The sequence below is a fragment of the Protomyctophum bolini genome (genome assembly GCF_963924005.1).
Source record: "Protomyctophum bolini genome assembly, chromosome: 8".
NCBI classification, from domain to species: Eukaryota; Metazoa; Chordata; class Actinopteri; order Myctophiformes; family Myctophidae; genus Protomyctophum; species Protomyctophum bolini.
In genome coordinates, this window is record NC_137869.1 from 3,518,442 (window position 1) to 3,544,846 (window position 26,405).

A 26,405-nucleotide genomic window follows, 5' to 3' on the forward strand; every position below is an offset into this window, starting at 1 on the left:
TGTGCTTATGAAGCAAGAGCTCTTCATTCACATGCCGGTGTACAGTGCACCGTGGAAGCAGTGCATGCACTTTAACACGTGGGGGTAGTAATCTGCCCTGTGTTGAAATCCTTGGGCACAGATCCGACATTTGTAACGATGTTTCCCTGTATGAATCTCCATGTGGGAGTTCAAATCGTAAACTGATTGGCCACAAACGGCACAACTGACTGTCATCGTGCTTATCTTGTAGCTCTTCTTGTTTTTCTTCACAATTTGAATCTTCATGGTTTGGGTTTTTGGCTTTTGCAGTGATTTAAGTTCCACAAAGAAGGACAGCTTTTTGCTCAAAGGCAATATTTCATCGTTCACATTCTTTCGTTTGCGTGATTTCAGTGCGTTTAAAGCTACCTGAACTTGCCTGCTCTCCTCCCACTCGTCACAGTTCATTGTATTATTGCTTGAGAAGAGGAACTGGTCATCACTCCTCAGTGCTCCACAGTCCACAGTTGAGGTGCTAGAGACTAGAGACTCTGTCTCTCTGATTTCTTCATCTTTGACCTGTGGTTCCTCCTGGGCCAAACCAGGGTTCCTCTCCTGCTGCTCAGAAGAAACCTCCTCTTTACACACAGGGAGGTGTTGATCTGGACATAGCGATAGGTCTAGAGGTCCAAAGGAAACCTTGTCACACATCTGCAGAGATTCTAAAGAAAAGATGAAATGAGAGAAATTAATTAGATGTTGCATAAAAACTTCATATATATTAAAGTAACATTATCATTGTACATGAAGAAAGTACACCGTAATGCAGGAGTCCTAAGGCGGGCTATGGTGGACAGAAACAGAACTGAGGGAGAAGCAGGAGGGCAAAAGCCTTTCAGGTGATGAGTTCCTAAATGCATTCTAGTATAACATAATGACCCATGGAATGTTTCTCAAATCTTCAGATTGGGAGATATAAATTGTTGTTTCTCAAAACATCCACTGTAATATACCAGCACTGTGGTGTAAAACTAACTCCAAGTTGGCAATCCTTTGCAGCTGTACACAACAATACTCAAAATCTTAACTACTTGATTGTATCTTCAAATCATAGAACATTTACTAACCTGCTCCGTGCAATTTGATGTTTGGTTTCGAAACCATATCCAGTAGTCTGCGTTGGCGGTCAATTTCCTGCTTGGAGCGCAGAGCTTCCTCCTCGTACTCTGCTGTGATTAATCTAGCGATGCCAAATATCTCTTCAGCAGCAGCCATAGATAGTGGCTTGTGGAGTTGCTCGACTAAGAAGGACCCGAGTGTTTGGAGTAAATCCATAGTTCAAATGTAGCCAATAGTTCAAGATGGAAACCAGTACAGCAGAAAATGATTCCTCTCTCTGTGTTATCCTCTGCTGCACTAACTATCACCACTCAACACAGCCCTGCTAAATACTCACAGAGGGTGGTCTGGTGGGCCAATCAGAGTGTGTGGGAGGGGTTTGGGGTGGACAGAAACTGGTTGCTTAACTGCCCCCACTTAACCCTTCAGATCACATGCAAATCTAAATGATAATGCTCTCTCCACTCAAACCAAGATGGTTATAAAATTATATGTTTATAAAATAACACATAATAATACCTCACCTTGTACCATGTCTAATGCTAGTTAAACCTATATAATTAGTGATTAATACACTACAGTAACATACAAACATCTAATCAAGCAAACACACAAAAAGCAACATCTTCTGCATACACTATTTTGTATTGTGTTTCTTCAGATCACAACTTTGACCAAAGCATTTGCCACAAACTGTACAACCAAAGGGTTTTCCCTTGAATAAGTTCGCAATTCGAGTTTGCAGCTGTGCTTTTAGACCATAGCTTTGGCAACAAACAATGCAACTATATATATTTGTTTTACCTGTAGGCAGGTTACCATGTTTCTTTTCAGATTATTATTTTGACCAAAGCCATTACCACAAACTGTATAGTTATAGGGCTGTATTCCTGAAATGTGATATAAAAACTTGCCTTGCCTTGGGAGAGGGGTGTGTTGTTTAACTGCCCCCACTAAACCCTTCAGATCACATGCAAATCTAAATGTTAATGCTCTCTCCACTCAAACCAAGATGATTACAAAAGTATAAGTTTATATATAATTATCAAATCAACAATTACACATATGACTCACCATGTCTAATGCTAGTTAAACCGTCTAATGCTAGTTAAACCGTCTAATGCTAGTTAAACATCACATGCAAATCTAAATGTTAATGCTCTCTCCACTCAAACCAAGATGATTACAAAATTATAAGTTTATAATAGTAAAATAAATATAAAATCAAGAATTACACATATGACCTCACCTTAACTGTACCATGTCTAATGCTAGTTAAACCAGTCTAATGCTAGTTAAACCTATATTATATATACATTATTGATTAAAACTGTAACATCAAATCAAGCAAACAAATAATTCTACATACTTGGTTAAAAATACAAACATCTTAAATGAAAGTAACTGGTAAAAGTTGCCCTTTGTCATCATTCATACTAATTTAACATTAGCACAGACTTGTCCTGACTTTACCTTCAGTGAGTATTACTTGTTGGGGGATAGTTTTAATTGACACATACATAACTAGAACTCAACTGTGGTGGAAACACAGACAGAAGTCTAAATTTGTAGTAAAAGAGAAAAACAGAAGCCCCTCACCCACCCCTCCCAACGAGCATATAGGCCTACGTGTTCAGAAAGGGGAAATGGAGCAGCGATAAAAACAACCAGAACAGAAGTTTACAAGATTTAAGGTAGTGAAATTCCTTTAAAAAAAGGTTGAATAATGAAATTGAAATGAATCACATTTGTCATTATTATAACGTTGCAGATACACATAATTAAAGATATAACATTGCAGATACATAATTAAATATATGTTAAAGCCCTTAACTATTAAGCCCTGTAACTATTATAACTTAGCAAAGGGGCTTGAAAGATCAAAAGTTGCTTGAAAGGAAGGAAGTAAGGATGCATCTTAATACAGGACGCAGCAGCATCTTAATGACCTCCCCATCTAGAACTGGAAAAACAACATTCCTCACCTATAGGCCATCCTTGGGGTGGGGAGGGGTGCTAATGTCTTTGTTTCAGTGGTCAGGGTGCTTAAGTGGGCAGCTACTGTAACTAGGCTATTTATTTGTTTGTAAAAATGTCAATGATGATTCAAGTTTCTTTATTAGGAAAAAAGACCCCCTGAGATGTCATGCTGGATTGGTTTTCACATTAACAACTCTTAAGCTACAGACCCAACAGACAAAACAAATGTATTTATCCAGGTATTCAATTAAATTCCATTTCAAAGAAGTAAGGATGCATCATTAATTCCATGCCATGATCTATATATGGGGAGGGGTGCTAATGTCATTGTGCTGGGTGTGGTCAGGGTGCTTAAGTGGGCAGCTTAGCTACTGTAACTAGCCTATTTATTTGTTTGTAAAAATGTCAATAATAAAATGTAATTTTACTTTGTGTTCTGGTTTTAGATTTGACCATTTCGGCAGTGACATTTATTGATACATTTCAGCATTTGATGTGTGTAGTTCTTTATAGATCTAGCCTCTTCATTTTTTATCTCAAAGTGCATCAGATTGAAGCATTTTCAATCACGGTCTTCAAATGTTCTATAGAGAAACGTCCTTTCTCACACGTTGTCAAGGTCGCACAAACTATGTGAATTCATCAAAATATGATAATTAATTATCAAAGAAAGGCTCAAATATTGATACAGATAATACAATGTATTGCAACTCACAGCATAATTCTGTATCAAATACTGTCGTCTTAAGGCCTGTCTCTAGGGTGGTGATTTTATTCATGAAGAATGGAAATAATTAAAGCGTAAAAGGTAGTTTCCATTAACACAGGATGACAGAGAACCATACTGCCCAAATACAAAAACATGACACTCTGCTCTAGTATCCATGCTTTAACATGTCATTATTTGATTAGAATAAATGACCATGAATCAGATTGGTTCTTTGGAAATAAAATGCAAACTTGTTAAAAGGTTTCTCTCCTGTGAATCCCCATATGTCTCTTCAGATCATGCTTTAGACCAAAACATTTGCCACACACTGGACAACTAAATGGTTTTTCCCCTGTATGGATCATTGTGTGCCTTTTCAGGCACATATCATCACAATATTATACTATATGTATTCTCCCCAAAACACAGAAACAACATAAAATAAAAAAATATATGTACTAAGGGATTGAATAAATGTCTAAAAAGAGCTGTGTCAAATTGCAAGTTGATAGAATAATTTGCTGTTAGTAAAAGTAGCAATAATTGGGGAAAGCACAAGCATTAAAAATAGTACGCAGTTCATCACAATATGAAAACTAAAACCGGTGTGTTTATGAAGCAAGACCAATATTCCATGCTCTTCATTCACATGCCGGTGTACAGTGCACCGTGAAAGCAGTGCATGCACTTTAACACGTGGGGGTAGTAATCTGCCCTGTGTTGAAATCCTTGGGCACAGATCCGACATTTGTAACGATGTTTCCCTGTATGAATCTCCATGTGGGAGTTCAAATCGTAAACTGATTGGCCACAAACGGCACAACTGACTGTCATCGTGCTTATCTTGTAGCTCTTCTTGTTTTTCTTCACAATTTGAATCTTCATGGTTTGGATTTTTGGCTTTTGCAGTGATTTAAGTTCCACAAAGAAGGACAGCTTTTTGCTCAAAGGCAATATTTCATCGTTCACATTCTTTCGTTTGCGTGATTTCAGTGCGTTTAAAGCTACCTGAACTTGCCTGCTCTCCTCCCACTCGTCACAGTTCATTGTATTATTGCTTGAGAAGAGGAACTGGTCATCACTCCTCAGTGCTCCACAGTCCACAGTTGAGGTGCTAGAGACTAGAGACTCTGTCTCTCTGATTTCTTCATCTTTGACCTGTGGTTCCTCCTGGGCCAAACCAGGGTTCCTCTCCTGCTGCTCAGAAGAAACCTCCTCTTTACACACAGGGAGGTGTTGGTCTGGACATAGAGATAGGTCTAGAGGTCCAAAGGAAACCTTCTCACACATCTGCAGAGATTCTAAAGAAAAGATGAAATGAGAGAAATTAATTAGATGTTGCATAAAAACGTAATATATTATTCTTTACGACATATTTTCCTAAATGCATTCTAGTATAACATATGACACATGGAATGTTTCTCAAATCTTCAGATTGGGAGATATAAATTGTTGTTTCTCAAAACATCCACTGTAATATACCAGCACTGTGGTGTAAAACTAACTCTGAGTTGGCAATCCTTTGCAGCTGTACACAACAATACTCAAAATCTAACCAAAAACTACTTGATTGTATCTTCAAATCATAGAACATTTACTAACCTGCTCCGTGCAATTTGATGTTTGGTTTCGAAACCATATCCAGTAGTCTGCGTTGGCGGTCAATTTCCTGCTTGGAGCGCAGAGCTTCCTCCTCGTACTCTGCTGTGATTAATCTAGCGATGCCAAATATCTCTTCAGCAGCAGACATAGATAGTGGCTTGTGGAGTTGCTCGACTAAGAAGGACCCGAGTGTTTGGAGTAAATCCATAGTTCAAATGTAGCCAATAGTTCAAGATGGAAACCAGTACAGCAGAAAATGATTCCTCTCTCTGTGTTATCCTCTGCTTCACTAACTATCACCACTCAACACAGCCCTGCTAAATACTCACAGAGGGTGGTCTCACTGGTCTGGTGGGCCAATCAGAGTGTGTGGGAGGGGGTTGGGGTGGACAGAAACTGGTTGCTTAACTGCCCCCACTTAACCCTTCAGATCACATGCAAATCTAAATGATAATGCTCTCCCCACTCAAACCAAGATGGTTATAAAATTATAAGTTTATAAAATAACACATAATAATACCTCACCTTGTACCATGTCTAATGCTAGTTAAACCTATATAATTAGTGATTAATACACTACAGTAACATACAAACATCTAATCAAGCAAACACACAAAAAGCAACATCTTCTGCATACACTATTTTGTGTTGTGTTTCTTCAGATCACAACTTTGACCAAAGCATTTGCCACAAACTGTACAACCAAAGGGTTTTCCCTTGAATAAGTTCACAATTCGAGTTTGCAGCTGTGCTTTTAGACCATAGCTTTTGCAACAAACAATGCAACTATATATATTTATATATATATATATATATATATATTTTTTACAGGTTACCATGTGTCTTTTCAGATTATTATTTTGACCAAAGCCATTACCACAAACTGTATAGTTATAGGGCTGTATTCCTGAAATGTGATATAAAAACTTGCCTTGCCTTGGGAGGGGGGTGTGTTGTTTAACTGCCCCCACTTAACCCTTCAGATCACATGCAAATCTAAATGTTAATGCTCTCTCCACTCAAACCAAGATGATTACAAAAGTATAAGTTTATATATAATTATCAAATCAACAATTACACATATGACTCACCATGTCTAATGCTAGTTAAACCGTCTAATGATAGTTAAACATCACATGCAAATCTAAATGTTAATGCTCTCTCCACTCAAACCAAGATGATTACAAAATTATAAGTTTATAATAGTAAAATAACTATCAAATCAAGAATTACACATATGACCTCACCTTAACTGTACCATGTCTAATGCTAGTTAAACCAGTCTAATGCTAGTTAAACCTATATCATTATTGATTAAAACTGTAACATCAAATCAAGCAAACAAATAATTCTACATACTTGGTTAAAAATACAAACATGATGAAATGAAAGTAACTGGTAAAAGTTGCCCTTTGTCATCATTCATACTAATTTAACATTAGCACAGACTTGTCCTTTACCTTCAGTGAGTATTACTTGTTGGGGGATAGTTTTAATTGACTCGTGTACATAACTAGAACTCAACTGTGGTGGAAACACAGACAGAAGTCTAAATTTGTAGTAAAAGAGAAAAACAGAAGCCCCTCACCCACCCCTCCCAACGAGCATATAGGCCTACGTGTTCAGAAAGGGGAAATGGAGCAGCGATAAAAACAACCAGAACAGAAGTTTACAAGATTTAAGGTAGTGAAATTCCTTTAAAAAAAGGTTGAATAATGAAATTGAAATGAATCACATTTGTCATTATTATAACGTTGCAGATACACATAATTAAAGATATAACATTGCAGATACATAATTAAATATATGTTAAAGCCCTTAACTATTAAGCCCTGTAACTATTATAACTTAGCAAAGGGGCTTGAAAGATCAAAAGTTGCTTGAAAGGAAGGAAGTAAGGATGCATCTTAATACAGGACGCAGCAGCATCTTAATGACCTCCCCATCTAGAACTGGAAAAACAACATTCCTCACCTATAGGCCATCCTTGGGGTGGGGAGGGGTGCTAATGTCTTTGTTTCAGTGGTCAGGGTGCTTAAGTGGGCAGCTACTGTAACTAGGCTATTTATTTGTTTGTAAAAATGTCAATGATGATTCAAGTTTCTTTATTAGGAAAAAAGACCCCCTGAGATGTCATGCTGGATTGGTTTTCACATTAACAACTCTTAAGCTATACAGACCCAACAGACAAAACAAATGTATTTATCCAGGTATTCAATTAAATTCCAAGAAGTAAGGATGCATCATTAATTTCATGCCATGATCTATATATGGGGAGGGGTGCTAATGTCATTGTGCTGGGTGTGGTCAGGGTGCTTAAGTGGGCAGCTTAGCTACTGTAACTAGCCTATTTATTTGTTTGTAAAAATGCCAATAATAAAATGTAATTTTACTTTGTGTTCTGGCTTTAGATTTGACAATTTCGGCAGTGCCATTTATTGATACATTTCAGCATTTGATGTGTGTAGTTCTTTATAGATCTAGCCTCTTCATTTTTATCTCAAAGTGCATCAGATTGAAGCATTTTCAATCATGGTCTTCAAATGTTCTATAGAGAAACGTCCTTTCTCACACGTTGTCAAGGTCGCACAAACTATGTGAATTCATCAAAATATGATAATTAATTATCAAAGAAAGGCTAAAATATTGATGCAGATAATACAATGTATTGCAACTCACAGCATAATTCTGTATAAAATACAGTCGTCTTAAAGTGTAAAAGGTAGTTTCCATTAACACAGGATGACAGAGAACCATACTGCCCAAATACAAAAACATGACACTCTGCTCTAGTATCCATGCTTTAACATCATCATCATTATCAATCGTCATTATTTGATTAGAATAAATGACCATGAATCAGATTGGTTCTTTGGAAATAAAATGCAAACGTGTTAAAAGGTTTCTCTCCTGTGAATCCCCATATGTCTCTTCAGATCATGCTTTAGACCAAAACATTTGCCACACACTGGACAACTAAATGGTTTTTCCCCTGTATGGATCATTGTGTGCCTTTTCAGAGCATAGCTTTGCCCAAAGCATTTGCCACAGAATGCACAAATAAAGGGTTTTACAGGTTTTGCAGAATGAGTTTGCATGTGTGTCTTCAGCTGTGATTTTAGACCATAGCTTTTGCAACAAACTATACAACTATAGGGTAAGTATGTATGCGTTATTATGTGTCTTGTGAGATTATTCTTTTGAGCAAAGTCTTTACCACAAACGGTACAGCTAAAGGGCTTTAACCCTGTATGAGACTCCATGTGTCTCTTTAGGTGGCAATTTAGACTAAAGTGTTTCTGGCAAACTTTACAACTAAAGGGGGTTCCGCCTGCATTAGTCGTCCTCTCATGCCCGTTCCCCCCAGTGTGACTCCTTGCGGATAAGGTTAGTTTCGACCATTCCCGGTTCTGGGACAGCTCGTCGCTCGAAGGCAAAGTTTGTCCTTCCACACGTTGAGCATTGTGTGATTTCTGTGGCTTTAAAGCGTTGCTGGTCTCCTCCCACTCATCACCGTTTTCGGTGTGGAATTCATAACAGTGTGCAGGGAGGTCCTCTACACCAGCTTGTGTCTTCATGTGTTCAGTTAAGGTGCTGGATAGAGGCCCTGTCTCCACATTTGCATCACTGTCATCAATTTTCACTGCCATTAATGACCCATCAGCTTCATTTGGTCTGTGAAGTATCCCCCCCTGTTCGTCTTTAATCTGTAGAAGCTCTTGTTCCTCCTGTACCACCAGACTGGGGTTCCTCTCCTGCCATTCAGGGGATACCTCCTCTTTACACAAAGGAAGGTGCAGTGAGTCTAGAATGTCAAAATGTAAAAGAGAGAAAAACCATCAAATTAACTTACACATTTCTGCCTATACTTTGTAGCTTTTCATCCAGTGGTTCCATATTATGTCCTTGTTTTGGTCAAAGTGTTGAGACCATTTCCGTCTTATATGCAATGTGATAAATCCTCACGAAAGGTTAACACAAATAAACGTAACTTTGGTCGATCATTTCTCCCCTTTAATAATGCCAATTGGTATTAGCATGAATTGCTTTTATCATTGATTAGTCACCTTTACAACTAGGTAACAGCTTGTAAGGGTATTTGTGGAATGAGCAGCTCCTCATGGTCACCAACCTAGCCACATTTTGCTGTGGGATATGGCATTCCCATTCCTCAACCAGGATGTGTTGCAAGTCAGCCGACGTGGTTACGGCACGGAGAACGATATGCAGATTGCTGCACATTGCAACAACGATACACAGATGGCTGACGGTGTGAAATGTTTCCAGTGTCATGGAATGGGGCGGTATCTCTCTCACAGGCAAGACGGAAGGCAATCTCAATGCAGAGATGAGATATTGGGATGAGATTCTGGAGCAAATGGTGATTCCTATATCTTCAGAATCTGGGAAAGGGATGACAACGCTCGCCCTCCCACAGAGCCAGGATCATCACATGGTACCTCCAGAATTTGGGAGTGGAGAGGATGGAATGGCCTGCCGTGAGTCCAGACCGCAACCCAATTGAACACGTGTGTGGGATGAGCTTGGGCAGAATAATATTCTATGATTGTCAGCATGATAAGGGCAGCTATTCCAAGGACTCTGTGTGCAAACGCAAGCACAGCTACCAGACGGAACCCCCTTTGGACTTAACCAGATTATAATAAAACAAAAATCAAGCTACCCGACATACTGGAAAGCGACAACCTAAAACCAAAGCAAAATGGAATATCTAGCTCTAAATAGAGCATAAGCATGATGAACGACCAGAGACTAACGAAAACACAGTCTTGCAATAAAGGCCGACAGACCCAAGGGAAGACAGACTATGCACACAAAATGTAAAAACTTCTATACCTACTAGGAGAAATACAACAATGTGCGAACAGAGCAGCAAGATTTGTGAACTGTTGCAATAAAATAAGTTTAGCCAAGCGAATACGACCACCACCACTACTACTACTACGATCTGTACCGAGTAGACCTTTAGACCTATTGCACAAACAAACAGAGCTGCTACCTTTAAACACAATTTAAATCAGAGGCTTTTTTGTATACCCAAAGTGACTGCAAAAGATTGTTGCTATTTATTTCAAAAAGCTTTATACCCTGTATTATATTCCTTGAATATAATAACAAAATGTGACATAGCTCGGTTTAACACAATGCTGTACACACCCTCGAACTGTACTTTACCCATTTCCTTAAACTGTTTATATTTTGAAACTTGCCTTTTGTTTATCTAAACATATGTTTACTAATGCCAATAAAACTCCTGTGAATTGGACATAGTAAAACTTTGCTTTACCAAGCATGCATGTTTTTCTTTGTAACGCTTTGGTTTCATTTAAACGCACAAACAGAGGCAAACACATCAGTATTGGCCGATATATATATATATATATATCGGAAATCGGTATTGGTAATTGGTTTAATCAGATAATTTATTTTATCATTATTATGTATATATATATATATAAAAAAGCCTTTTGTTATGATGAAGGCTGCAAATTATATCAGTGTTTTCTGGGGAAGCTTTCAAAACAGAGTTTATAAGCCTTTTTTAAAGAAAATATTTTTCAGTTATAATGGTTTATCGGCCATAACCGCAAATAATTATATTACAGTATACATCCCTACTTCACATACAAGATATATCAGAAGAGGTTGACCGCGTGGTATTCAAGTTTGCAAACACAAACATATGAAAATGTTTTATATTATTATTATTATTATTTAATAGAGATCACCAACTATTTTAGATTAGTACTGATAAAGTGACTGTTATTTGTACCTGAAATAGAGTGGCCCCATGCCTTCCCATCAAGTAATGTTGACTGAGCTTCCTTGGTCCCCTTGGTCTCCTCCCCATCATTGCCGTCCTCCATGCGAGATTCAGACCAGTGTGAGGAGAGGAGCTGGACGCCACACATTGATTGTGATGATCCACGGTCCTCTGCATCAGTGTGTGTTTTCATGTGTTCAGTTGAGGTGCTGGCTAGAGCCTCTGTCTCGCTGCTGTTGTCATCATCATTATCATCATAATAATCATCTTCATGTTTCACTGCTGCTAATGTCAGTGTCGACCCATCAGCCTCCTCTGGAATTAGAAGAAGCTCCTCCTGTTCCTCTTTAACCGGAGAAGACTCTGGTTCCTCCTCCTCCTGGATCAGACAGGGACTCCTCTCCTGCTGTTCTGGCGAAACATCTTTAAGCACAATAAGGGGAGGGGGGAAAATAGATAATGTCACCAGAGTTTTTGATAGTGGTGCATGGTAAGTTGAATTGATTATCATAATAGTGTGTATATTATAAATAAAATACAGATGTTGCTGTTTTGCAACTGTATGGCAGGGTTAACATCGATGTTACTCTCTTTTAATCGATTTGATTGATTGATTGAAGTATGTATTAACAGTTTGCAAGTACAACAACTCAATACGACACCATATAAAGAACAAGAACAACTATTCTTAAATCTTCTATTATCTATAGAGCAGTAATAGGTTGGAATGCACTACCAAAGTGTATAACCAATACAAATAAAAAAATAATCTTTAAATCAAGTTAAAATAACACCTTATGTAAACCATACGGCAGTAACACTGATTTTTCGCTGTTATTCTTTGTTTTTTATTTCTCCTATGTTTATTTCTTGTTTTATATTTAATTTTACTATGTTTTATTTTGAGTTAGTGTTTGTAAACAATTGAAAGTATTGCCTTTGTTAAAATGTGTCGGACCCCAGGAAGACTTTTAGCTTTTGTCAAGGCCTGTAGTAAGTCTCATGGTCGGGGGGGTAGGACCAAGTCTCATGGGATTTGTTTATAAACATTTTGTGATTTGTTTATAAACATTTTGGGATTTGTTTATAAACATTTGGGATTTGTTTATAAACATTTGGGATTTGTTTACAAACATTTGGGATTTGTTTATAAACATTTGGGATTTGTAAGTCTCATGGGGGGGTAGGACCACTACCAGTTGACCTGTAGTAAGTCTCATGGTCGGGGGGGTAGGACCAAGTCTCATGGGATTCGTTTATAAACATTTTGGTATTTGTTTTTATAAACAAAGCTAATGGGGATCCTTATAAACAATAAACAAACAATAAAGCAATTTTTTTTACAAGAGGGTCCACCTTGTTCAATTAATCATAACATTTAGAGACATGGGCTATATAGTTAGATATATATAGCCAAAAACAGGACATCATTATAAAGGATGGGAAAATAAAACATGGGGACACACACAATATTATGATCTTTACAGACAGAGAGCACGATGTAAATGAAAACACGAGGACTGGCGGAGTAAAACCAGCAGCTGGTTGTATAAGTTATAATCAAAGTGGCCTACAGCACCAAGCAATAATAAGTACCAACCTGCTACGCGGAATCCGACGTCAGGATGTTTTAAAACCACATCCAGGATTCGTTGTTGCAGCTGTTGTTGTTTGGAGCTGAAGGCTTCGTCCTCGTATTCCGTTATGATTCTCTCCACCACCACAAAGATCTCGTCCGCGGCTGCACAGAGCCGCTCGTTGACGAAGGACCGCAGTGTTTGTAGTAAAGCCATTATTTAGTCACAGGGAATGACAATTAAATAATGACAAAGTAAATGCTAACCAGACCAGTCTGCCCTGGGCTACAGGCGCGACAGTGTGACGCAAGTATACGTCATCAGTAAACGCATCTCTCTGCGGGGACATTATTATTGCCTTAATTTGAGGAAAAATTGCTGCGATTTGTCCCAAAGTGACTGCAATTAAAATAATTGCTGCTATTTGTTTAAAAAATATATAACATGTATATAGGCCTATAACGACGCTATGTGACTAGTTGTAGTATTGGGTCTGACCTGTGACACAAAAATGGGACCTTACTTCCCACTGTGTGGGATCACTGGCACAAAACTGACCTAAGGTGAACGAACGCTGACAATAGCAGATCTACAAGCTCACAACACGTAGGAATTCTCATCGTGTTGTGGGCATGTAGATCTGTTATTTGTTACTGACGTTCACCACCAGCAGGTGGCGGCATGCACTTCCACGACTAATAGGTCTGTAGGAAGTACATACATATATGCCAGGGACCCCCATAAGAGAACATTTACGGCTCTAATTTCAAGGACCCCCATTTTGACATGCATTAGTCTACAGACCCCCCATTTAATAGCATTTATTTTGATGAATTGAAAATGGTGGGCCCTATTGTAAACAAGTGTGAAGTGTAATGCTCACAGTTTTTGTATTGAGTTGTAGGCCTACTTGAAATATATACTGTAATTCAGCAAACTGTTAATACATCAAATAAATCAATCTATCTCTGGGCCCCCGATTTATTTTGTTAATTTCACTGAGGGAGTGTACAAATGGAACCAAATTGACCCTACACTCTCTGAGTTACAGACAGTCCCATGATAACACAAGGGTCCATTTAACTCCATTTGGTTCCAAATGATCATTTTGCTGGGGACCCCCTGGAACTCCCTCATGGTCAACCACTGATCAGCCTGACGTCATAGCCGAACCAGGAAGTATCATTTGACCCGTTGCTTTGTTGTGTTGAGCAGAGCTAGCCTATACGAGAGCTATAACGTTAGCTGCTCTGACTTTTTTTAATGTCACTGACAATTAATTAATTGCGCTAAATTAACCATGGCTTTACTACAAACACTGAAGTCCTTCGTGAACGAGCGGCTCTGTGCAGCCGCCGAGGAGATCTTCGTGGTGGTGGAGAGGATCATAACAGAATACGAGGACCAGGCGTTCAGCTCCAAACAACAGATCGAGCAGCAACAGAGAATCCTGGACGTGGTTTTAAAACCTGACGTCAAACTGCATAAAACAGGTATAGTCAACAACAGTCATTAGCATAACAAACACAACAGCAGCTCTTGAATTTCCTAATAGAAGTGTTTTCATGTCTGTGTTTGCAAGGAACGTAACGGGGAAAGGTCCATGAAATTAACATAATGTGTATCTGAGATTGTCTTTAACTTCGATTGACATTCAAATGTGGCTGTAGCAGATGTAAACAACTGAATTACTTCAACAACACTTCACTCGTGACTCCTGAGTCGTTATTGGGACCCTTTTTGGGGGGGGATCGCAGACCCTGTACCCAGCTGTACCATGTAGTCTGTAGTGCTTTCGTTTGAAATGTACACATTCTGCATACTGTGAAATAAAAAACCAATCCATTTTTTTGTAATTTTCAACAAATTGAAAAACAAAACACACAATAATTACAATTCCATGGGCTTGTAGATCTGCTATTTTCACTAGTTTGGGGCCCGGGGTCTTGAGGTAAAAAGTTTGTGAACCACTAAGTCACTAGACTGACGCATCACGAGTATGGCGTGTGAATGTGGGAAGTGAGGACGCTGTTCGCCGCTTCACTTCCCAATGTATGAATGAATGAACCGTTGTAAAGCGCATTGAGCACTATAACAATGCCATTCATTAAAAAAAATGCAACCCATTGCAGTAAGTAAGAGTGTGTTGCCTGCAGTGACAAAAAGTAACATTCAACTGCAATTGCATGTGCTAACCTCAAGATGGCAAACACAGACCACTATATTGTGAACCATTGTGTGTTTGTGCATGTTATAGGCCTATCATGTATGTAGCCTGTGCCATTAGTGTGACATGAGAATGTGCAGCCAAACTGCATGCTGGAGCAGGACCTCTGCTCTGCCCCAATGTTTTCCCACATGGGCCTGTTATAGCGCCACCAGGAGGCAGATTTTTTGCAAAACATTTATTTTGACAGTACACCTACTAAGAATGGTATCTTTGTAAAACAAAGGAGAGGACTCCGCACACTGTTACTCCTTTATATTTTATTCAAATTGTACACAAATCCGTACACATGCTCTACTTGATTTTTGTCTCCACCAGGCCGAAGTCTGTTTTGTCCGTCCGTGTACAGCTAATATCCGGCGCCGTTGGCCCGGCCGATGCCAAACGCTCCCTGGATGCCAACGACTAACCTGCGCCCCACATTCTTCCGAAGCATGAGGCAGATTTATTTTTTGCTAAACACATTTCATGACATTACTCGTACACGTTTTAACCATACGCAAATCGGTCATGTGATCAACACAGATCTGTCCCATTTCCCGTATTCCATCCTGATTGGCTTCCAAACCTTGCAGGATTGGTCCGTTTCGAACAAAATGCCACAAATCATGAACACGGCTTGCGATCTCCATGAAATGATACACGCACATTCCCACAAGGCCGAGTTAAGCCTGTTATAGCACCACCATGAGGCAGATTTTGCAAAACACCTTTCTTTTATATTACTCGCACAGATTGTATCCATACATCACGCATATCAGTGTACACTATAGTGTTATGATCAATTTTAGATTTTCATATTCCATCCTGATTGGCGTATGATTGACATATGAATGGCTGTCGGCTGGCCTATTTAGAACAAAATGACTAGCATTTTGATTGATTGATTTATTAACAGTTTGCAGAATTACAGAACATTTCAAGTACAGTTAACAGTTAACAAAAACTGTTAACTGTGAGTGGACGACACCATAAAGCAGGGGTGCCCACACTTTTTTGACTTGAGGTCTACTTTTAAAATTGCCAGCTCAAGGTGATCTACCAACCAAAATAATATTATCCCATTGCTTAAAATACTCAAAATAAATAACATTAAGGCATTAGGACTGTTTCAATCAATCAATTCTATTTATTTACCACCTTTATTTTGTTAAAGTTACTCTTTGTAATAACGTCAATCAATTTCAATTTGTAATAACATATTGCTCATAAAATGTTAAAAGTATCACACATAAAAAGTATACACAATCACATGAAGGAATAATGCATTCAACTCAACCAGAGCAGAACTCCTACCACAGGACTCTGGCAATCAATCAATAGGCCTACAGTTGCAACCACTATATTAATGGAAAGTATTTCATACAATTTAAGTTAAAAAAATCTGAACTATCCCTTTAATCAGATGACTGCTTTCAGCCTTGCACTGAATGGAGTCCGTCAGCGCTGCATAATCCGGACAGTCACTGCTGACAGCTAGTCTTAAACAGGCCTCCAAATGATCGTCCGTCAACGTGGAACGATATTTGGACTTAATTATCTTCATGTGGGAAAACGCTGATTCACATAAATATGTGGAGCCAAATAACGCTGTGAGCGAGGCTGCACAAGTCCTGATGTTTGGATACTTTTCCTTCACGAGTAAGTTCCAAAACTCTGCATCGCGGGCGCGCAACTTTAACTGTATGTCAGCCTGCAGTGCCATGATCTCATTCTCCAACGCAGAAGAGTTCATGTTAAAAAGTGTTGCTATTTTCGAGGCAATGGAATCAACATGAGCTTCTGAATGGGAAGCACATGAATGTAGCGATGGGCTCGAGTAAGGCAAACGCAGTTGGACTTGGAATGTGACATCGTGAAAAAATAATCTTCTTCCCACTCTGCATGGAAGTGATATGTTTTAGGCTTCTTTGCCGCGCGCGTCTTGCCATATGAACAATGATGGATAGATATCCTTTTAATTTGTTTGTTTAACAACATAACAGACCCGACGTTCCCCACACAAGGCACAGCGGTCTACTTGCGCGATCGACGTAATGGGCACCCCTGCCATAAAGCATTACACTTGTTTAAAATAGGCCCACCATTTTCAATTCATCAAAACATTTAGAGATGTACTAATATACACGACTATATAGTAAGGCTGTCCCCGAACATTCGGGGTTCGAACTACAACATGACGTCACGAGCCGCGGTGAAGAGCAAACCACTGCAACCGCCCCAGCCCTTCTCTCTGTTTTTACTCACCACTGCTCAACGTTATTTCAGCTCCGGTGGTCACCTCACCACCGGAGCGGTGGTCAGCTCACCACCGAAAATCCAGACTATGAATAGGCCTTAAGAGTACTATGTTCATGTTGTGTTTACATGTTACATGTTAATAATAATCAGGGGGGGCACACAACTGATGTGCCAGTGCACATACGTTGTCAAAATGTTTTCTGTGCGTAGATCAAAGGCATGCAAGGTGCATTTGCATTTGCACTCTGTCGTCAACCCTAAGCCATTCCAGCCTGTCAAAGTGGGCAGGGGTGAGGTGGGTTCAGGGAGTGAGGCGAAGTAGTAGCCTGACCAGTTTGTTTTGGTAATTCTGGAGCCTTCTTTTAAGGGCATTAGAGTTGCTGTGGTACCAGGACGTGCATGCAAAGTCGAAGAAACCCTGTACGAGGGCTCCTGTTAGGGTCTTCAAGGTGTTTCTGTTGACCAGTGAGGAGATCCTGTATAAAAGTGTATAGGAATCTTGTTCTTTGGTTGACTTTGATTACGTTGGTGGCCATTTTATCACCGGAAAGATTTTCCTCCAGGATGGAACCTATGCCGTTAATTTCATCTTTCTGTGTGATAATATTGTCACGCACTCTAATCAAGAAGTCGTCAGCCTTCACAACACAGTGTGTGATTTCCGTGAAATTATGCATGCACATTCCCACTACACCAAAGAAGAAATGCCACTTAAAGTTTTTCACATCAACCTCATGGTGGCGCTATAACAGGCCAAATCATGTTTTTACCTTATATATTACTATATAACCTTGTATGCACACTCCCTAGAGGCCAAGGAAAAAAAGATTGACGTCTAAAGTTTGCAGGAGTGGCCTGTTTTCAACAAAATGTCTCCTTCTAGATGAACCACTGTTTCCTGGGTATGAAGATGTTTCAGTGGACCTGCAGGAGAGGAGCTCCAGCCTGGACCAGGAGGAACCAGAGCCTCCACAGATTAAAGAGCAACAGGAGGAGCTACTTAAATCACCAGAGGAGGGCGATGCGTTGACAGTGACATTACTAGCAGTGAAACAGGAAGATGATGGCGATGAAAACGGGTGGCCTGTAGTAGCCGGCACCTCAAATGAACATGTGAAAATGAAAACACAAGCAGATGCAGAGGACTGTGGATCATCACAACCGAATTGTGATGTCCAGCTTCCCTACTCACACTGTTCAGAATATGACACTGAAGACAGTGATGAGTGGGTGGAAACCATGAAAGATCAGTCAACTTTAAACAACCTGGAATCACAAAATGTGGCAGGACAAACATTGTCTTTGAGCAACAAGCTGTCCCAAGTCCTTGATATGACGCATACAGAGGAAATGCCGTTTAATTGTGCAGTTTGTGGCAAATGTTTTAGTTTAAAGTCTGGTCTAAAGAGACACATGGTGATTCATACGGGAGAAAAACCATTTAAATGTACATATTGTGGCAAAGGCTTTAATCGAAGGGGAAATATGAACACGCACTTGATGACGCACACAGCAGAAAAACCCTTTATTTGTATGTATTGTGGCAAAGGTTTTAATATAAAAGGAAATTTGAACAAACACATGATGACACATACAGGGGAAAAGCCCTTGTCTTGTGCATATTGTGGCAAAGGCTTTAGCGAAATGGGTAACCTGAAAAGACACACGAAGACTCACACAGGGGAAAAACCCTTTAATTGTACGGATTGTGGCAAAGGCTTTGCTGAAATGCTTGACCTGAAAAGACACATGAGGACTCATACAGGGGAAAAGCCTTTTATTTGTACAGATTGTGGTAAAGCCTTTAGTATAAAGGGGAATTTGAACAAACACATGATGACTCATACAGGAGAAAAGCCATTTAAATGCACAGATTGTGGCAAAGGCTTTATTCAAATGGTCGACTTGAAAAGACACATGAGGACTCATATGGGGGGGAAACCCTATAGTTGTACCATTTGTGGGAAATGCTTTGATCAACCGAATGTACTGAATACGCACATGATGATTCATACAGGAGAAAACCCCTTTGAGGAGGGTGTAAGTGATATGTATCATTAAAATAAATATCACTCCGTTGCTTCAGCTCAACTTGTGACTTAACAAAGTATTTGTACTGGAACAAAACATTTTAAACTCTCCCCTAATTGGATAAAATTGTGCATGCTGATTAGAAAAGGCTGTCCTATGATTACAGATTGTTCTGAGGATAGACATGTATTATTGCTGTGCCTAAGGACAGCGATGTCACTCACAATTGGTACCGGATGCTACAGTTATTGTGCATCTATTCTCCACCTCATGGTACCACCATGGTAGCTTGCCTTTTTTGGGGCCGTCCTAGACCAGTGGTTCCCAAACCTTTCATTGTCAAGGACCCCCAAATTGACAGTGATTAATTAGCCCACGGACCCCCTATTTGAAAACATATGACAGGGCCCCAGCTGTGATTCTAAACCTGTTTAATTTCAAGCACCCGCAGTTTGACATGCATTAAGTCTATGGACCCCCATTTAATAGCATTTCTATCTCTTGAGACCCCAATTTATATATTGCAAAATCAAACTTAATTGAACTCTGAGTGTGTATAAATGGAACTATTTGTACACTCTGAGTTACAGACCCATAAAGGTCCATTTGGTTCATAATCTATCATTCAGCTGGGGACCCCCTTGAACTCACTCAATGCCCACTTTGGGAACCACTGTCCTAGACCATTGGTTCCCATGGGAACCACTGTCCTAGACCATTGGTTCCCATGGGAACCACTGTCCTAGACCATTGGTTCCCAAACTTTCCAGCCCCCGAACATCAAAATAATTATTCCATGGACTCGCGGCCCCAACTTAACCCAGAGGTAATTTCATGCAGATTTGTCCGCACAATTTATTAAGCCTGGTGCTATATAGGGGTTTTGTAACAATCGTGGTTAAATATATTTGTAGTAAAAAAAAAATCATTGTATTTCACTCAATCTGTTGATTCTATTCAGGTGTGTAAAATATTTGTGATGAGCCAAAATAATTACTTGTACTGAAAAGACCCGACCACAACTTTGGGAACCGCTGTCCTAGAGACAACCAATTCCTGGTGTCTGACCAATAGTGAACTATTATAAGCAAACACGCAAATAATGCTATGACAGATTACAAAAAAGGTATTATACACTTTACAGTATATGGAAATATTAGTTATCATTAATTTTATAATGAACAACTTAATTTTATTTAACCATATAAGCCATATTAAAAATGCTCTCAACACATTGCTACATGACACACTGTGAGCTTGTAGATTGGTTGTAAAATGTGAACACAAATTAGGACACATACCAATGTTGTCAGGGAAGTCAAATAATGTCCTCCAATATGCCAGGCTCTAAAACTGTAAATGGTAAATATCACCAAAACCTAGAAGAGTGGACTTTGTACACTTGAATAATAGCTCAAATTATGAATTAGCGGAAGGAATTAGAAAAAAATCAAGGTAATAAGATTCATGTTTATAAAAGTGAATGTGATTGAAGACTGAATAAAGTTTTGTAAAAACAAATCTAAGACTTGTTCCATCCATTATCTGTTTACTGTATATCAACAGTTATGCATGCACATTCCTACTATGCCACTTAAGGTTTTTCACATCAACCTCATGGTGGCGCTATAGCAGGCCAAATCATGTTTTTACTATTACTATATAACTTTGTATGAGCACTCCCTATAGAGGCATTTTTCACAGCTTCCTGTTATAGTTTTATATTACATGCTGATTGGCGTCTTAGGTTTGCAGGAGTGGCCCGTTTTCAACAAAATGTCTCCTTCTAGATGAACCACTGTTTCCTGGGTATGAAGATGTTTCAGTGGACCTGCAGGAGAGGAGCTCCAGCCTGGACCAGGAGGAACCAGAGCCTCCACAGATTAAAGAGCAACAGGAGGAGCTACTTAAATCACCAGAGGAGGGCGATGCGTTGACTGTGACTTTACTAGCAGTGAAACAGGAAGATGATGGCGATGAAAGCGCATGGCCTGTAGTAGCCGGCACCTCAAATGAACACGTGAAAGCACAAGCAGATGCAGAGGACTGTGGATCATCACAACCGAATAGCGATGTCCAGCTTCCCTATTCACACTGTTCAGAATATGACACTGAAGACGGTGATGAGTGGGGGGAGACCAGGAAAGATCAGTCGGCTTTAAACAACCTGGAGTCACAAAATGTGGCAGGACAAACATTGTCTTTGAGCAACAAGCTGTCCCAAGTCCTTGATGTGACGCATACAGAGGAAATGCCGTTTAATTGTGCAGTTTGTGGCAGATGTTTTAGTTTTAAGTCTGGTCTAAAGAAACACATGGTGATTCATACAGGAGAAAAACCATTTAAATGTACATATTGTGGCAAAGGCTTTAATCGTAGGGGAAATATGAACACACACTTGATGACGCACACAGCAGAGAAACCCTTTAGTTGTATGTATTGTGGCAAAGGTTTTAATATAAAAGGAAATTTGAACAAACATATGATGACACATACAGGGGAAAAGCCCTTGTCTTGTGTATATTGTGGCAAAGGCTTTAGTGACATGGGTAACCTGAAAAGACACATGAGGACTCATACAGGGGAAAAGCCTTTTATTTGTACATATTGTGGTAAAGCCTTTAGTATAAAGGGGAATTTGAACAAACACACGATGACTCATACAGGATAAAAGCCTTTAAATGTACATAGGCTTTATTGAAATGGTCGACTTGAAAAGACATGAGTCACTCATATCGAGGAGGGGAAACCCTATAGTTGTACCATTTGTGGGAAATGCTTTGATCAACCGAATGTACTGAATACGCACATGATGATTCATACAGGAGAAACCCCCTTTGAGGAGGGTGTAAGTGATATGTATCATTAAAATAAATATCACTCTGTTGCTTCAGCTCAACTTACAGGATAAATTGACTTAACAAAGCCTTAAACTGATCAACGGGTTCTCTCCCCTGATTGGATAAAATTGGTGCATGCTGATTAGAAAAAGCTGAGTCACTGTAAAAGAAAAACACCTTGAGGGGTCAAGGAGGTCGGGTTGAGGGGTCAAGTACCCCACTTTTACCCCTCGTGGCGCCGGGCCTGATGCAGTGACTTTTCTGTTACTAACACGTAAGGTGAATATTAAATCCATGAAATCGGCTATGTCTGTAATTTCACCGAGTGTTTCACACAAAGTGGGTGTGGGACCTCGTCATTGATTGGTCTATCTGTACCATTCACATGTAATTCAGTCAAGTAAAGTAGTATAGTGCATAATGACTGGCTTGCATCTAATGGTGTTTTGTCTGTAAGGAACATGAGTGTGTAAGCATGATGGTTCTTTGGGCCATCGTCTGGTCTAAACAGTAGCTTTACCATTGACATGTATATTATAATTCAGTCAATGTAAGAAGAGCTTGTTGGATGGAGCGTCATTGTGGTCCAATGTGGCCCTGCCGGTCATTAAAAGGTGCAAATGTCAAGAATTCCATGCATATGCATGAAGCCCTTATACATACGACAAACAATCATTGAAGCGTCCCTTTTAACCTTGTAGTAGCTTGACGTGATTCAAAGTTTCAAACCTCAATTGGAAGTGCATGCAGTGCATTACATTTAGAGACCATGCATACTCAAATCAAATGTCATTTAGAAGTATCTCGGTCAATATACTCAAGCAAATGTTATGAAGCAGTGAAGTCCAGCTCAATCTTATATCTTTTATTTCCACGATAATGTCCATCCGGTGAGGAGAATAATAAGGTTCACAGATCATTTGAACAACACAAGCCAGCAGGGCTTAACCCATTTTGGGGCGGGAACCCCTTTTTAATTAGTTATAATTTAGCCATTGAAAAATAGCAGATCTACAAGCTCATAGAGCGTCACCGAGTGGCGCGCTACGAGCTTGTAGGTCTGCTATTTAAAAATATATATATATTGCAACCATTCCATAAATGGTCGAGTCTGACTGAAATACTGAACATGTTTAATGCTACAATTCACATATTAGACGAGACAACATTTACTAACGTATTATTCTCAATAATAGTGAAAGGGTATAGCCTCGATACCCAGGCTTCCATTTCGTCTGCGCGAAGAATGGTGAAAGGGGTAACTAAGCAGTGTAGGCCTAAATGGTAGTAATTAAAGTGTTTCCCAAAGTTTGTGAATGTAGGATTATAATCAGTTTAACCTCTTGAAACCTACATAATTATGGTAGGCTACATCTGACATTTGATCTGCAAGCGCACACTGCACGGCAAAGTGTTTTGAATGTGTAGTCTGCAGATCTGCTTGTAAATCTGCTATTTTCAACATTTCAGCTTTTTGAACAGTGTAAAATCTTGTATGGGGTCCCTCGTCCCTGGCATAAATTATTTTCAGCTGGGGGTCCAAATGCACATTTGATTTGATTTGACATGAACTGGTTCAGCAGACTATAACAAAAATAATCATGAAAAAGCTCAAGTGAACAACTTAATTTGAAAGAATGCATAGATGCAGACAGTGGGCCTTTTAAGTACATTAATTGATACATTATTGCATTTTCACGCATTGAAGTGGCTCTATAGTCTCCACACCTCTATGAGCAAACTGACACAGGCAATTAACCAGGATAAGGTCACCGATACTGTGATGATGCAGCATATTTAGTATAGTAACAGGAATCTGTTTTGATTCAAATTATAATTTCCCCCCTCCCAGGGGGCTGCATGTGCCTGGGGGGAAAGGGGTGCTCCAGCGCCCCAAGCATCGATACTTGCCTCAGCCATGGTTAAGTGGGGGGCAGGTAACCAACCAGTTTCTGTCTATTGATGCCCCCCACCCCTCCCCTAGCTCTCTCTCATTGGGCCCCCAAAGCACCATCAGTGAGTATTTAGCAGTGGGGCGTTGCTGTCCCTTTTCACTTTAATGTGTGTTCTTAATTGTCAAGAGCCGGACTTCTCTCTCTCTCTCTTCTGGATTTGGTGAAGTAATCAGGTGTGTAGTTTGTGCTTTCAGAATTATTGTGTGTTTTGAATTGACTATATGTCTGTGGGGCTACAGTCTGGTTTGCATTTACTGTATACAGCTACTATCATGTGCATCTATAGGAATAGGGACGTTAGAGATGTTAGTCTCAATGTCTAACTGAATTTATAGAGTAGCAATGTTGGTTGAGTTAGTGAGATGCAAGTAAAACTTATGAAGATTAACATGAAGATACTATTTTTAGATATTCTTAAAGTTTAATCTCATGTGAACATGCATGTAAATAATGCATGAATGAAATTCAAGATTTTGTCAGAATTGTGTGAAAGTGTGTTGTTTTCTCACGTTAATCAGATCAACTGCCACTTTCTCTGCAATGGTCTAACATTGCAACAACATGTCTCATCAAGTCTTTGGACTGATCTATAGTTAAGGCATCAGTTTCAGCTAATTGTGTGGAAGTTTCACTTCTACAATGTGATTCTAACACTGTCCTCTGCTTCCCTCTACTAGAGCTGTGAATTTACACCACCGACGGGCCACTCCCTCCCAGCCATGTCAGCATCAGGGCACATTCCAGAGGAGGGAGTGCCACTAGCAGACAAACTGGCTTCCCTTTTGGCCCAGCAGGAAAAGGAGCTCACATGTCCCGTGTGCAGTGACATCTTCAGACATCCCGTTCTCCTGCCGTGTAGCCACAGCTTCTGCAAAGCCTGTCTGCAGCAATGGTGGGCAGTGAAACCCACCATGGACTGTCCTGTTTGCAAAGCACGCTCCTCACAGGACAAACCCCCTATCAACTTGGCGTTGAAGAACCTGTGTGAGAACTTCTTGGAGGAGAGCAGGTCTGCGTGGCGCGAGGTTCTCTGCACTCTGCACGGCGAGGATTTCACGCTCTTCTGTCTGAACCATGAACAGTTGGCATGCCTTGTGTGTCGGGATTCGGAAAAGCACGATGGACATGCGTTCATACCCATCAGCGAAGCCGCACAATGTCGCAAAGTCTACCTCCAGGACGCACTGAAGTACTTCCAGGAGAAACTGACGGACTTTAATGAAGTTAAAGCAAACTATGAAAAAACGGCAGAACACATTGGAGTCCAGGCCTCGAACACAGAGAGGCAGCTTAAGAAGCAGTTCAAGAAGTTCCGACTGTTTCTTCAACGGGAAGAGAAGACCAGGATCACTGCACTGAGGGAGGAAGGCAGGCGGAAGAGGCGGATCATGATGGTGAAGATCGAGGGGCTGAGGCGAGAGACGGCGATCCTCTCCGACATCATCAGAGACGTCGAGGCAGACGACATCACCTTCCTGCAGAACTACAGGACCACGGTGGAGCGAGTCCAGCGCACGCTGCCAGAGCCACAGCCGGTCTCGGGGGCACTGATAGACGAGGCCAAACACCTGGGCAACCTGGCCTTCAGCGTCTGGGACAAGATGAAGAGCATCGTCTCCTACACTCCCGTGATCCTGGATCCCAACACCGCCAACTCGGAGCTCATCCTGTCCGCCGATCTGACCAGCGTGACGTGCGACGAGGACTTCACGCTCCCCGACAACCCGGAGAGGTTTGACAGCTGGGACATCGTCCTGGCCTCCGAGGGCTTCGACTCGGGCAGTCACAGCTGGGACGTCGACGTCGGAGACAACATATTCTGGGAACTGGGCGTGTTAGAGGAGTCTTTCCAGAGGAAGGGAACACAGGCGTACACACAGGGCAGACACTGGAGGATAAGGTTCGCCAACGGCAGATATAATGCCTTGTCCTCACCAGGCTCTGCAGGGACTGACATCTCACTGAGCCACCACGACAGGCCCTGGAAGATCCGAGTCCAGCTGGACTGGAACCGAGGAGAGCTGTCCTTCTGCGACCCGGAGACGGACACACACCTGCACACCTTCACGCACGCCTTCACCGAGAGACTCTTTCCGTACATTTTGAACGGCGACGATGACGATGTGGCCTCTCTGAAGGTGTTACCCAAGAAGGTCTGTGTCACGCTGGAACACCACAGTTATGGGGGCGCCAGCTGGCCTAGCGGCACTCCGGGCGCATCATGCCACATATAGGCTCTCATGGCCGTTCACCATGACCTTCGCTGCATGTCTCTCCCCTTCTCTCTCTCTCGCCTTCTTTCCTGTCAGTCTTCACAACACGACACAACACTAAACATATCCCATGGTATTGCTTTTACGTTTCAGGGGGTTCGAATA

At 40.5% G+C, this 26,405-nt stretch overlaps 2 protein-coding genes across 2 annotated transcripts; one reads left to right on the forward strand and one right to left on the reverse strand.

Moving 5' to 3' along the window:
• Window positions 1-2,611: 2,611 nt before the first annotated feature.
• LOC308319555 (uncharacterized protein) lies at window positions 2,612-12,949 on the reverse strand (the record flags this gene model as incomplete). The annotated part of the gene is made up of 4 exons (XM_080769659.1): window positions 2,612-2,615; window positions 4,788-5,070; window positions 11,166-11,579; window positions 12,757-12,949. 4 exons carry the CDS (start codon window positions 12,947-12,949, stop codon window positions 2,612-2,614), a joined length of 894 nt encoding a protein of 297 aa, XP_080625785.1.
• Window positions 12,950-24,746: 11,797 nt separating this feature from the next.
• Window positions 24,747-26,261, forward strand: LOC308319556 (E3 ubiquitin-protein ligase TRIM35-like; the record flags this gene model as incomplete). The annotated part of the gene is made up of 1 exon (XM_080769660.1): window positions 24,747-26,261. The coding sequence occupies one exon, from the start codon at window positions 24,747-24,749 to the stop codon at window positions 26,259-26,261; it is 1,515 nt and encodes a 504-aa protein (XP_080625786.1).
• Between the last annotated feature and the right edge of the window lie 144 nt (window positions 26,262-26,405).